The 13,284-nt window shown below is 45.5% G+C and overlaps 3 protein-coding genes across 4 annotated transcripts; 2 read left to right on the top strand and 1 right to left on the bottom strand.

Moving 5' to 3' along the window:
• Positions 1-1,384: 1,384 nt before the first annotated feature.
• Positions 1,385-8,720, top strand: hapstr1a (HUWE1 associated protein modifying stress responses a). The gene is made up of 6 exons (XM_057014007.1): positions 1,385-1,477; positions 1,570-1,825; positions 3,574-3,654; positions 3,973-4,040; positions 4,152-4,362; positions 5,967-8,720. The coding sequence occupies exons 2-6, from the start codon at positions 1,630-1,632 to the stop codon at positions 6,275-6,277; spliced, it is 867 nt and encodes a 288-aa protein (XP_056869987.1). The 5' UTR covers positions 1,385-1,477; positions 1,570-1,629; the 3' UTR covers positions 6,278-8,720.
• A 75-nt stretch (positions 8,721-8,795) lies between these two features.
• On the bottom strand, positions 8,796-10,939 carry dctn5 (dynactin 5). Its single transcript, XM_057014014.1, has 6 exons — positions 10,764-10,939; positions 10,549-10,617; positions 10,316-10,434; positions 10,079-10,190; positions 9,725-9,827; positions 8,796-9,646 (listed from the first exon to the last, which is right to left on the bottom strand). The coding sequence occupies exons 1-6, from the start codon at positions 10,809-10,811 to the stop codon at positions 9,549-9,551; spliced, it is 549 nt and encodes a 182-aa protein (XP_056869994.1). The 5' UTR covers positions 10,812-10,939; the 3' UTR covers positions 8,796-9,548.
• Positions 10,940-11,341: 402 nt separating this feature from the next.
• LOC130514434 (acyl carrier protein, mitochondrial-like) lies at positions 11,342-13,175 on the top strand. 2 transcript variants are annotated; one of them, XM_057014015.1, is made up of 5 exons: positions 11,342-11,562; positions 12,183-12,302; positions 12,515-12,602; positions 12,784-12,897; positions 12,960-13,175. In XM_057014015.1, the coding sequence occupies exons 1-4, from the start codon at positions 11,392-11,394 to the stop codon at positions 12,873-12,875; spliced, it is 471 nt and encodes a 156-aa protein (XP_056869995.1). In that variant the 5' UTR covers positions 11,342-11,391; the 3' UTR covers positions 12,876-12,897; positions 12,960-13,175. The 2 variants fall into 2 exon arrangements, with proteins under 2 accessions (XP_056869995.1, XP_056869996.1); XM_057014016.1 differs by having other exon boundaries at positions 12,784-12,901; positions 12,963-13,175.
• Positions 13,176-13,284: the final 109 nt, after the last annotated feature.

Below are 13,284 nucleotides of genomic sequence, written 5' to 3'. Positions count from 1 at the left end.
TTTTCCTTATAGATTTAGACGCAGCTACTTGCCGTGTTTTCACCAGCTACTTAATAACAAGTTTATTTCTGTCACACATCGTAACATCATAGTTAATTGCAATAATATGCATTCTTTAACTGTATCCGCGGGCACCTTAATATTTTCTAGTGTTCTTAACTCAAATGTCTTTTGTTTTGATGGTGCCATTTCAAATGGTGATTATAATCATTCTACAAACGCTTATCACTACAGTAAATATTAGTCTGCGGTAGGTTATCCGAAAAAGACGCATAAAAAATATAATAACGACGAGAAGTTGCAGCTCAATGAATTATGAACCCTAGTTATTGCGGTATTTAAAGCAGTCATTTAAAGAATTCGCCGTCATTTAATGTTTACATCACATTTCTCAAAATTCAAATAAGAAAACATGCCAATAGGAAAAACAAAATTTAAAGATGCATAATTGTAAGTCTGCGCCGGATTTCCAAGAGGAAATGGCGCCACTTAGTGGAAAAATACAAAAACTATAGAATCGCTTCCATGCTCTGCCGGAGTTGCGGGTCTCAATTTTACATATGACATTTAATCTACAGTTATTAACCCATAGCAGCGAAGAAAATTTTAATGAGTGGTTTATGTACAGTGGAAGAGCGTGCAGACTGGATATAGTGTGGCAGGATGAAGAAATACGTTCCATGTCAAATATGGGGGCTTCCCATTTAAAAATGGAATCAAAAAGGATTTGGGTCATCTACATAGTTGAGTTTATCACCATTGTTAGCAGAGACTTCTAATGTTTAAAGGGAGAAAAACAATCCAATACTTAAAGGGAGAAAACATAGTTTTGACACAAAACCTCTTCTTGAACTGCAAGCGCCATCTCCAAATTGAAAGAATATAGCATTAACATCTTTCCGTGTCATTTACCATTTGGTTTTGGTATGCTTAAAGAAAAGAAAGTACTTTAAACAGAAATGTGACATTTAAAGCACACTTGTATGCTTTTTAATGTACAATATATGTGCTTGTTTAAATGTAAAAATAACTGCTCCCTCACTTGTAAACCTGACACCAGAAAAGTTATGACCAAGGCTGTTTTTGTGCGAAGACTCTATAAATTAACAAGGCATAAGGAGAAAACGACATAAATCAACAAGGAAATAAACTTTTCAGACAGGCGCAGCAAAGGAAAATATTCTCCCTCCCAGGCTGCCTGTGTTTATGTCCAAACGTGACTTCTCTTGCAAACTTTAGTAAAGGGATTTCTTTTCACTGAGGTCCTTTTGTATCGATGCCGGATGGACTTACGTGAGGTCCAATGATATTCCGAGACGAAGGTCTTTAGCCCGCCCCATGGCACACAATTGTCCACTCACGAACGACATCTGGTGCGATGGGCGGGGAAAAGGCATATCAAGTTAGTCGCAGTTCTATATAAACCGATGTCGCCAACTGGGAAAATAGTTAGCCAGGCTGAATTTGTCTGATTGTGGTATGAGGAGTAACATTATATTATCTTATGAACTGCGAAGTAGCAAAACAGTAAGATTACTAATGAATTTGTTTACGTATTTCCTTGTATAGAGTCTGGCTATCGGCGATCGAGCAATTAAAAACCAAATTTCACCGAGTTTGGTGCTTTAAATGGAGGAGAAGAAGGAAGAGGGGGATTCGGAGATACAGGAACACGGACCCGAGCACTGGTTCTCAAAATGGGAGCGGCAGTGTTTGGCCGAAGCGGAGCAAAGGGAGCTAAGCGAGGAGGAGGTCGACAACGACCAGGATAAACTGTGGCACCTCTTCCAGAACTCTGCCACAGCTGTGGCTCAATTGTACAAAGGTTCGAACCAGTGCCTTTGCTTGTCCTATTATGAAATGTTGACTGCACCGTTATACCCTTAATTAACAACAACAACAACGGCGGACACAGTTGAACTAACACCATTCCAGTACTGTTTAAATCTTAATAATGTTGTTTGAAGAGACCTGTCCACCACTATTAGGTATCTACAGCTGATTTTACAGTACTCGAGGTAGCTAGCTGGTTAGCTATTAGCAACATTTATCTCGAGGTTGAAATTTACCATAGTTGTGTTTAACAATCAATTTAAGATCGCCAGCCAAATTCTACACGTATCCCCCTGTTTGTCGATACCGGGTCAGGGGTTTTTTTGCGGGTGGGGGGGGAGTTTTTCAGGACCACACCGGGGCTAAAGTGGCGTTAGCCGGGGCTAGTTACAAAATGGCGATGGTAACAACAATCGTAACTACGCGACATTCCCAGATGACAGCCTGTTGTACACTGTCAGGGGCGACCATATGTCTTACCGGACTGGATTAACTGTCAAAACACGGTGCCGTGTATGGTTGCCGTAACGGTGTGCCTAATATCGCAACGCCACGGTTTATTGCTGAGTGAGCGGATTGTTTAGCAACGCGCAGTCAGCGTAATAATCGCAAAATGGCGAGGATAGCCCTGGTTCGGGGTGAAAATATAGGTTTGGCAACAGTCTGCCGGGTCTGTGGTGCTTTCGGACGCGATAGATTCGCGTCTTGAGTGGCAGAGCTCGGTTGGGTCAGTGTATCCATGTTTGGCATGTGTGTATTACATGTCTTTGCAACTTTACTGCTGAGAAGGCAGTTAAGTTGTGTGTGTGTTCCAGGCCAGCTGACACGTTATTTTTATGCCAAACGCGACCGTGCATTCAGTGTTTAAAGTGACCACAGTTGATTTGTGGTATTATTGTTGCCTTTGGATGCCTGAAGACCATAGCAACGTGTGGAATAAAACCTATTGTTAATGCGATGACCTAAATATTTACTCATGAAGACGTGGTCAGGATTAAAGCTATTTGGAAAATGTCATGGCTTTTTGTCATTCCACTGCTGCCCATCACCTCAGCAAGGTTTGACCACTCTGAGTGGAACTGAGGAGTTGGGACTTTGCACTTCCGTTTAGAAGGATTCATCAAAATAAGGTTTTGACGTCGATGGACCACTGCTGTTTTGTAACTCTATTTTCAGACCTCTGAAGGATGTGGAATATCGACCCAGGCGAGTGTTCATGTTGCTTCAACAGATTGCTTTGCCATCTTTAGTCTGGCAAACTATAAGAGGTCAAAATCATCAATCGGTGGAAAGTCCCTCGACTCATGGTGCTGGAAATGACTGCTGAGGTCAGACAGATGTCACAGGAGAGGCTTAAAGTGAATTATTGTCATCTGATTGGGGTGGAAAACAGAACAAAAACCTATTCACCATATCTAGACAAGGGAGCAAGACTCTGGAGGAAGCGCGGGTATCGAGTGCTACAGTCAAGCGTTGTCTTCAAGAACGGAACTACCAGTTACGGCAATTTACAAACCACCTGTGATCCTGGAGATCAGATGTAAAAACAATCGCGCAGTTCTGTTGAATGTGATAAATCGCGCTTCTTCCTAATCCCTCATGTTTAGTTCCTAAATATGGCCAATGGCGGGTTGGAGAGGCAGGCCTCCTCTGCTCAATTGCTGCAAAGCTAGCAGCACTGCGCTGTTTGGATGAATAAGGAAAGCTGTATGTCATCTTTGACCCCCTCTCTCCCCACAGATCGGGTATGCCATCAGCAGGGTCTGTCATTGTGGGTGCCATTTCAGAACTCCGCTACTGCACTTACCAACCTCTACAAAGGTATCAAACCCGCTCTTCTCTCTTTCCATTTTTGTAATTTTTCCAAAGACGGATTTGGGAGGTCGTTGGATTGGCTGCTTTGGTGTGAATGTGAGTGCAAGTGTTTGTTTCTACACGTTGAAATAAGCTGGCGACTTGTCCAGGGTGGACCCCTACATCTCACCCCGGGGCAGCTGGGGCAGGCTCTGGCACCCCTGCGTCCCCCCTGTTGTTGAAGTCGGAGGGGTTCTTTTTCCCAGTGTTGGTTAAAGGGCAGACTGCTGACGTAGTTTAGACAAACAAACAAACTCAGGCCTGTTATGTTTCTGGTGTTCTCAGAGAGCGTGGAGGCACATCAGAGAAGTTTTGATCGTGGCATTCAGATAGGCCATCAGCGCCGTAATAAGGTGCGTATAGCTCGGGCGGCTGCAATTATAAACATTTCACATTAAAGTGACAGCTGTGGGTAAGTTACAGATGTTGTTATTATTATTGTTATTGTTATTATTGGACTGCAGGACATGTTGGCCTGGGTGAAGAAGCGGCGAAGAACGATCCGCAGGGAGGACCTCATCAGCTTTTTATGTGGCAAAGCACCACCGCACAGAAGTAGCAGGGCGAACCCCCGCTTGACCATGGTGGCCCCCAGTCGGGCCAACTCGCCAGCTGAGACCGGCTCGTCTGTGGAAGCGGACCTGCAGCCCTTCAGGGAGGCCATAGCACTGCACGGTGAGACTTTCCTACCTTCAAAACAGGTCAAAGCCTGCATGGCCAAACGTGTTTTTCAGCCTGACACAAACATCCAGATGGGCAACGTGTTGGGATATTAATCCCTTTTATTGTCCTTGTGCAAATGTGAACAACGAAAGACGATGTCCCATCGGCACTATATAACCTTCAGAGGATAAGAAGGTATATACAAAGAGCAGCAGTAGTAGAGAAATGCTGTTGTCTGAGCAACCTTTACCCAGAGTGTGGCACAAAACATACGAATCCAGGTTGATGCAGAGTCTGGAGTGCACTTTGACAATGTTGTGCATTGGCACGTGTTTATTCACCAAAAAGCTGTCCCGGAGTCTATTTGTCCTACTTTGATGGACCTGTAGCATCTACCAGAGGGCAGCAGGTGACTCTCCTCCAGTCTGAATCTGAATGCAGCTGCGGAGCGTCGGGATGCTCTTGATGGTGGGAGGTTGTGGAGAGGTGGCGGTTCTGCCCTGTGCTCTCTCTCCTTGGTCTCTGTGGTGTTCAGAGCCAGCTTTGCTGGCTGCTTGTGTCACCAGGGGTCTCAGGCTTTCGCTGCTGCGTGGTGAGGACAGACAAATAATTAAGAATCACTTTCACATGTTTTACTGTCCCCGCTCACTCAGCAAAAACGTTGTTTCCTTTTTTAACACCCGATGGGGTACATGAGGCTGGGAAACTCTTGGATGCGCTTCAGATGAAATTTTACACTGCAAAATTGATGTACGCCGGCTTCCATTTGAAGGTGGAGGGCAAACAAGGGGCACACCTGACGAGAGGGGGCTGTTTTTATGTGTGAGTCTGCCACATGGAGCTCAGATAAGAGTATCGTACCCTCCGGTTGGTTAACTATTAGCCAGAGCGATGAAGCGGCCTCAGTTTGTTGCTCCTCGCGTCTGCCTGCCCGTGTACTTCCTCATCAACATGACCTGTTGGTTCCCTTTGTGGTGTCGGCCTATCGCTGCTTCAGAGGATAAACAGTAGTGAAGTGAGAAAGCTGTGTCCTGGTCACGGAACGTGCTGTACAGGCTCCACTCATCAGGGTGATGAGCGTGGCTTGTTTGAATGGTGGTTTCTGCCTCATCCACGCTGGAATCACTCGAGGCTCCACCGCTGTCAAACCGGGGGGGATTCTCAGAAAGGGGCATGAAAACAGCAACATGACTGATGCACAGAGGCATGCGGCCCCCCGGTGGGCAGATCTAGTTCCCGTAGGGGTTTCACAGGCCCATTATTACTGCAGGAGTGACGACAGTTCCCTAAACTGTTGACAAGAAATGCCCTGCTCCGGGTGTTCACGTAGAATCACTATCTCCAGGAATGTGTTATTAGCGAGTTATTACTACTATCCTGTACTATTATGCAGCTGGTTCAAGGTTTGGTGAGGTTTCCTGGAGAGGTACTATTAATTAACAAAACCAGGGCGGGTGGTGGGGGGCAAACAGCCGACTGGGTCTTAATTAAGTCCGTGAATGATACTGAAATGCTTTGATCACTGTTGTAATCAACTACACTGCAACACAAATGGTAAATAGATGGATTTGAAGCAAGGCCTCGTCATCCTCATCTGTGCTTTCATCCTTCCGCAGGTCTGAGTGGGGCCATGGCGAGCATCAGCGTGCGCTCCGGCGCTCCTGGGTCGCCCACACACGTGAGCGGGAGCAGCAGCACCGGAGGCGGTGGCGGCGGCTCCTCCAGCGCCGTACCGACCTGCCGCAGCAGGCGCAACGGCCTCCAAGACGTCGACCTGAACACTTTCATCTCGGAGGAAATGGCGCTGCACCTGGACTCCACAGGCTCCGCCTCCGCCGGGGGAGGGGGAGCCAGGAAACGGAACTCCACCCAGTGCAGCGACGTCATCACGGACTCACCTACGCACAAACGTAACAGGCTGATCTGACCCACCCACCGCGTGTGCATGTGGGGAAAGGGCTCCCATGGGGGGAGGCGGGGGAGTGCTGGGGTTGGGCGAGACGGACGGACAGTCAGACAGATTCTCGGCTGTAAAAAAAGTTAAAAAAACAAAAAAATAGAACATACTGAATGTTGGTTCAGTCTGTTTGGGTGTTGTCTCCTTTACCTTTTCCTATACATCGACGCTCTGCTAGCGGTGACGAGACACAGCCCACCGACATCGGTGCTCAGTAAGGGGGGCGGCGGGAGGCCCCTCGGCCCCTAATGAAGAGAAGACACACTGTGCTGCTTCATGAGCAAAAGCCACTTGACCGCACACGTTTGTGCCCCTCCCTCATCTTCACCCAACCCCTTAATAAGGAAGCGGGCCAAGAGCGGCGGCCTCACGGCGGCTCTAGAAGTCCCCCAGGAGGAGCCCCTGCCATTCATTTGCTGTTAGCCTGTTACATTTCTCCGGTTGCTGGTTTGACACCCTGCAGCCCACAGCAGGCCACCAGTGTATCGATGTTCTCTGCCACCTGCTCCGCTTCGACTGTGGTTTCATCGAGTTCAGCCGGTCCCAGTTTTTAGTTCCTCGGACACCAGTGTTAAAGTTCTGGGTTTGTTGCGTCTCTTTGCAGCAGTAATTGCCAATTTTTATGTTTTTATTTTTTCCTAAAACATAGAAAGGCAAGTTGCTCTTGTGCTGGTCAGCCGGCCAGACGGAGGCAGATTCTCCCACTCAACCCTCAGTTTTATTCTGAGAGCGGTGGAAATGTTGTCCATCAATCTGAGTTGCAATAAGGTCTTTTTGCACTTTGCTTTCACCTCTGACTCTTGCAAACAAATCGGCTCTTCCATCGTCTCCCGGGCACCTGTGAGTGGCAGGAATGATGGACACGGAGCTCTCGCATGCACTTGTACTTCTATCAAGTTGTAAACGGGCTCGTCTGAGAGTCCTTCCCCAACTGATCGATCTCTACAGACGGAAGTTACCAAAACGTTGATGAAAGGCGCCGACGCCGTCGACGTGTCCCCGCTCAAGGGACGTTTTGCTTTGTGCAGGCGGCGTTGGCATTAAGATGTTGTTAGGTTTGATTAAAACTCTTCATTATTGACCTAAACTATCCTTCTGTGGGGTAGACGGAGACACTGATGTCACATTAGTCACAAATTTGGGTATATTAAAGATGGAGTCAGGCTAACTGCTAGGCCATTTGTATCTAACATTAGAGTCTCAATTATTATCAGAGTTAAACCTAAACCTGTTTGTGGGTGTAACACATAATTTGTGGAATATGCTTCATAGCATAGGGTGCTAATCCAGAGTAAATTTTTGTTAAAAGCCTCCCGTGTAGTCATTTAGCCCAGCGGCTCCTCGCTGTAGCCGATACAGTGTTTCGCTGGACCTCTGGACTCGACCTGTTACCCACTGTAGCTGACTCTTGGGATGTCAATGTTTCCTTCTCCTTTTTTCATTTTTTAAAAATCTTTTTCACTGTTCTCACCTCCAAGTGGGTTTTCTTTTCTCATATCGAATGTGCCATTTTTTTTTTTGTCCTGTTACATTTTGATCACATATTTAATATTGGCTTTATTTTCATATTTATACATGAATCCTGCCTTGTCGATGAAAGGAAAGAATCCCGCCGGTGTTTCTGTCCACATGAATGAAGTCCGTATATGTCTTCAGGTGAGACCACTGAATTGGAAAGGGACGACAGACTGTCGGCAACATGTGAGCTGAGGCCACGCTGGTGTAAAATTATTCTGCTGAATAATGTAACATAGGAGGGGGGGAGAAAATCTGCTTTTTAATAGGAAGTTTGCATTAGGTGTTACAGGACAAACTTGGTTTAGTTGCAGTTTTTACTCTGCATCATGAAGAGTCACTTGGCAGCACCTTTAGTTCAATCAGAAGAGATCAAAGACATCAGACATTTTTTTCTTCTCCTGCCTCCACACACCAAACTGTTGCCATAGTCACTCCGCACGGACGCCGGACCAATAAAACCATTTCAAAGCAGTCGTCATGAGCAGTAACTCTTTCCTTCGGAGTGCGACGGGGACGTTTTGTGTTTGGTGACAGAAAGAGAAGTGGTTTTCAACCACTCGTGGATATTTTTATCCCCCTTCCTTCTCAAATGTTCGCACACAGTCGGATCTGAGCGGGACTGTTGCCTCTTCGGCCCCTCGGTTGAAGCCGTAGCGCTGGTTGGGGACAGTGGGGACGTGTCTCTTGTCCTCCCCTCAACCCAACCAGTCGTCCACATTCATCCATGTTTTTTGTGAAGGCTGACTCATGCCACATCTTTGGAGCCAACACTATTATCAGCTGTTTCTTGATACCTATTTGTTTAAGAAGTAATAAATGGCTAATCTATATACTTAACATTTAATTGTTGATATGTGGTTCACATTGTAAAACAAATAAAACCATTCAGTTGCAATATTATGGTCTGTTTCCATTTCTGTATTCACACAATTTTCTTCTGTTGAAAACTTGGAAAGAATGGGGAAGTGGATTGTAAATAGCCTAGTTTGTATTTTATTTTTAGTCATGACTTGCATATTACATACAACCATTTTTCAGCTTTTTTTCGGAGGATTTGGAACTTTCAGCTGGCAACAGAATTACAGACGAGAATAATTGTTATAAAATGTACACGTAGTTTTGCCCAGGGTGGAGTTCTTCCTGGGGCCGCTGGGTGGCGCCAGAGGCCAGGTAAGTCATGAGCGCGACCCTTCTTGACAATGAGGTGAATCTGTTCCATTAATTGGTGTTTTCTGTGACGCACTCGCCTTACAATTAATGTTGGAGGTGATCGTTTGAAAAATGGGGAAACAAAAAAAATCACATTAAATAACTGAGTGAAAAGTCAAATAAAAACATTGATCAACATCAGCAAGAAACCGCAGTTGCTGGAACATTCATCAACACGTCCAACCAAGCTCCTTGAGCACATCTAGTGTTGCTGAAGTTTTGGTCCACTGGTGATATTCTAGAGGTCACCCTCCTTCCAATCGCAGCTTCTGCACCTCTGCATGTAGCCTTTTTTCCTGCACATCTCAGTTAAGTGTTTCTTACAGAACTTGTGTATCTAATAAGGGGCTCTTTTACTGTAATTTAGCGCTGCAAAGACAAAGAAATGGCTCGTGCAGCCGATTAGCTTTATCACTTAATGGTTTTTCTGGGGCAGAGAAAAAAAGGACAGAAGGTGAGAGCTCAGAGACTGACGGACGAGTTGTGGGTGCAGGTGCAGGTTTCAGTGCAGGTCTCAGATCTGACTGAGAGGCAGGAACTTTTGATAGTAGCTCTTGGTTACATCAATCATCAAGTCCTGCGTGCACTCGGGAAGCTCACCAGAAAACAGGCCTGAGAAATGAAAAAGGAAAAGCAACATAAGCAAGAAGAGCATAAGCCAAGGCGTGCGTACGTCCGGCTGCAACCGACCTGGACATCCGGAGAAGACGGTGAAAGGCGGAACCACAGTCTCAGGGGGGAGCACGGTGTTGTCCAGGATCTTACAGCAGTCCTTTAACACACAGCGACGGCCCTGTGCACAACAGTAGAAAGGGGTTATGGTGGGGCACGGCTGTAGAAAATGGACAACACATAAACTTCTGTTCTGTGTCCCTGAACATTGCTGCGAGCAGTTTGCTGCTCCCTTCATCTGAACATGACTTCCATGTGACCACTTGATCACAGGCCAGACAAGAGGACGCCGCTGAAATCTGCCTTATCCACCGTCTTGTTCGAATAGTAAAGTAGGCATTTATTTGTGTCCATGCATGTCTCCACACTCACTATGACACAATTCTTTCCAATATGAACGTAGGAACCGATCTGCGCCGCATTGACCACACAGTCCTCCTCGATGAAGACGTGATCTCCGATGTGCAGGGGGAAAAATGCCACTCTGGAGGGTGAGACAGGCAGGTATCAGACAGAAGACATTTGTTGTAATGCGCGCGTCTTCAAAACTGGGCCATTTCCCCAGTGTCACTCAACAAAATCCATCCGTATAAGAGGAACATCCTTTACCCTTTGCTGAACTTCTTGAAAGGTGGACGAATGACGCTCCGGCTCTTCACGACACAGTGTCTGCCCACCCTGACATTAGCCAGGTCGCCTCGGATGATGCAGTCATTCATGACGATAGTCTGAGAATCCCAGAAAGAAACATTAATTTAAAACGCCACCGTCCGTCATTGGTAACGTCAGTGCGGTCATTTCTATGAGCGTTGAAATCCACTGATTTCTGTCTAATTCCTTACTTTGCCATTCAGGACGATGTTTTGACTCCCACAGAGAACTGACTGTCTGCTCACTTTGTTGCCAGACGCCTAAAGTTATAAGGCAGAAATAATGAGTTGTCAGATGCAGTTGAAACAAAGATTTTAAGATCCACCGTCCAACGCCCAATTGAGATGTTGTTAGCCAAATGGCTAACCGGCTAAATGTTAAGTTCAAAGAAAAACAACTATATTACCGTTTCAATGTATTCTGCTTTGTTGTACAGTAATTCCGATAATTCCATGGCCTTTTTTGCAAAAATGGAATATTAAAACAATTCAGTAAATATCTAAAGCATCTAATATTATGTCCCCAGCTCTGCTTTTAGCTTCGTCTCTGACGGGTTGGATAAACGAAACTTTCAGACAGAACAAGTTAAGTGTCGAAAAATAGATCATAATTTTGTTAAGACGAACAAATGGACCATTATTCTTATAATTGTCAAATTAAGTTTGGACCAATTTAACGTATGTATGTCGCGAATAATTTGGGGAAGAGTGTATCAAATTGAAAGATGTATGATTTACAAACCAACTCAATAAAAACTACAATATTCTGTAATCGATTGCTCTTCCCAGAGTTGAATTCTTGCTTATCAGGCCAGGAAAGTAATTTCACATCGTATTATATCTTTTTTTAATTAGGAGTTTTAGGCATTGTTAAACACAAACACATACACAAATATAAAACAAATATTATTTATTTTAGGCACAATTACATCTCGAAGGACTGCACGAGAGCGTGTTGTGCGCATGCGTCGCAGAGAGCCCTTGACCCCGTATCTTTTTCGCATTGCATGCTGGGTAAGATCACCGTTCTCCGCTATGGCGTCTCGTATCCTACAGCAGTGCGTCCGCTCGATCGGCCGGCCCTCGCTAAGGCTTTCTTCCTGTAACCTGGTGGTCAGAGCTGCTGTCGCTCCGGTAGCAGCCATCCACCGACCCCTATCAGTCGCTGTAGACAGCCGGAGGACGCGGTGGCTCGGACAGAGCCGGGTGAGTGTGTTGTAACATTGAAAAGTCGTGGCCTAGCATCGGCTGCTGTGACCTAGACGCCTTTCAAAATTGTCAGGCTAACGCTGCTTGCACGGTGATCGTAACGACATGCAAGCAGTTAATTTGAACGCGAACAAAGATGTGTTTGCATATTATTCCGTCCGAGAGCCATCATAAACTTGTCAAGTGGTGTTTTGCTTTTCGGCTACCTGACTAGCAGAGTGGGCTCATTCAACTCAGTGCGACGCGCCCGTCTCACCTGCAGCCTTGAGCAGCCTGGATGTTTAAGTCCCTGCTTCATCGTGTCTTTCCACTGATTTATCCATTTAATATAATCACAATTAATTACGTGACTATTTATTTTTAAATTAGGCACATTGATGGGTACATTGTTGCCACTGAACTCAGTAAACGATAGGTTGATATAGACAGTTCTGTAGGAGACTTTGGGTGCATTAAGGTTAATATTAAATAGAAATCTTGTCTGTATTGTCGCCTAACACCCCATCGTGCGTGAATTAAAGTGCTGCATTAATGCATTCAGTATTTTGCTTTGACCCCATCAGTCGTCCCAGTGGGATGGATGCTGTGGCTCTTGACCCTCTCTTGCTTGTCTTCAGATCCCTTCGGTGGGATTGTTGTACCGACAGTATGGTGACCTGCCGCCCCTCACTCTAGAGAACATCAAAGACCGCGTCATGTACGTCCTCAAGCTCTACGACAAGATCAACCCAGAGAAGGTCAGCTCTGGACCCAGCACTCTTACACACATGACTGTTTTCAGGCATTTGCATTCAATTCCAGACAGACTGAGGCACTTTTAACATCATTTGCACTTCAAGAAAAACATCCGGAGAGTGTGTCGGGTCTGTGGGCCTTGGCAGACCCATCTGACCAGTCTAAAATGGGAGGTTGTCTGTATTCTAATGCCAATGTTAACGCTGCCCCACAGCTGCAGACATCCTCCCACTTCATGAGAGACCTGGGCCTGGACAGCTTAGACCAGGTAGAGATCATCATGGCGATGGAGGATGAGTTCGGTGAGTGTTTCCTCAGCATAACAATGTATCAGAGTTTAACAAAGTTGTAAGAACAAAGTTGATCCTATTGAAGTTTAAGGTTTGTTTAAATCAACAAAAGTTCACATTGAAGGCTTAAGATTATATGATCAGAAGGGTTTCAACTGTGTCAGTCGCTGATTTGGCTTGATTCTTCCTGCAGGTTTTGAGATCCCAGATGCAGAAGCAGAGAAGTTGATGAGTCCCGAGGAGATTGTACAATATATTGCAGACAAGAAAGACGTTTATGAATAATCTGTTCTGGCTCATCACAAAGGCAAGTCTGCAGCTTCTCACTTTTGTTTATTTAAAATCCATTTAATTTTATTTCTTTTACAGGAGGTGACCCCCCCACCACAGGAAGTACAAATGTTTCTCACTTCTGATCACCACCGCCTCTCTGGCTTCAATAACTCCTGTTCATCTGTATTTAAATGTACTTTGGGAGCTCAAAGATATTGTGAACCTAATTGTGTTTCAGCTCCAACCCGTGGTTGTGATAATTTCTCTTTGAGTTCAATAAACACGTGAAAAAAAGGCTCATTTGCCACAGCAGAGGGCGTCTGACTACAATATACTGTACAGTCCTTAATTCACTGGGCCAGTTAATGACTTCATGAACAGTCTCCAAGGCTTGGAGGGACTAGTCACTAGACAGATGCTG

Source organism: Takifugu flavidus, chromosome 18 (genome assembly GCF_003711565.1).
Source record: "Takifugu flavidus isolate HTHZ2018 chromosome 18, ASM371156v2, whole genome shotgun sequence".
NCBI classification, from domain to species: Eukaryota; Metazoa; Chordata; class Actinopteri; order Tetraodontiformes; family Tetraodontidae; genus Takifugu; species Takifugu flavidus.
Note: the sequence above shows the minus strand (reverse complement) of the source record. Positions and strands in the feature narration are given on the sequence as shown.

What these genes read in the sequence shown, in the direction of transcription:
- hapstr1a (XM_057014007.1), top strand. Translation starts at nt 1,630, where the DNA reads ATGGAGGAGAAGAAGGAAGAGGGGGATTCGGAGATACAGGAACACGGA. An exon ending in ACTTACCAACCTCTACAAAG is followed by an intron (nt 3,655 to 3,972) that starts GTATCAAACCCG and finishes TGGTGTTCTCAG; the next exon opens with AGAGCGTGGAGGCACATCAG. An exon ending in GCCATCAGCGCCGTAATAAG is followed by an intron (nt 4,041 to 4,151) that starts GTGCGTATAGCT and finishes ATTGGACTGCAG; the next exon opens with GACATGTTGGCCTGGGTGAA.
- dctn5 (XM_057014014.1), bottom strand. Translation starts at nt 10,811, where the DNA reads ATGGAATTATCGGAATTACTGTACAACAAAGCAGAATACATTGAAACG. An exon ending in AAGCAGAATACATTGAAACG is followed by an intron (nt 10,618 to 10,763) that starts GTAATATAGTTG and finishes TTATAACTTTAG; the next exon opens with GCGTCTGGCAACAAAGTGAG. An exon ending in TTGGAAAGAATTGTGTCATA is followed by an intron (nt 9,828 to 10,078) that starts GTGAGTGTGGAG and finishes TGTTGTGCACAG; the next exon opens with GGCCGTCGCTGTGTGTTAAA.
- LOC130514434 (XM_057014015.1), top strand. Translation starts at nt 11,392, where the DNA reads ATGGCGTCTCGTATCCTACAGCAGTGCGTCCGCTCGATCGGCCGGCCC. An exon ending in GGTGGCTCGGACAGAGCCGG is followed by an intron (nt 11,563 to 12,182) that starts GTGAGTGTGTTG and finishes GCTTGTCTTCAG; the next exon opens with ATCCCTTCGGTGGGATTGTT. An exon ending in GGCGATGGAGGATGAGTTCG is followed by an intron (nt 12,603 to 12,783) that starts GTGAGTGTTTCC and finishes TTCTTCCTGCAG; the next exon opens with GTTTTGAGATCCCAGATGCA.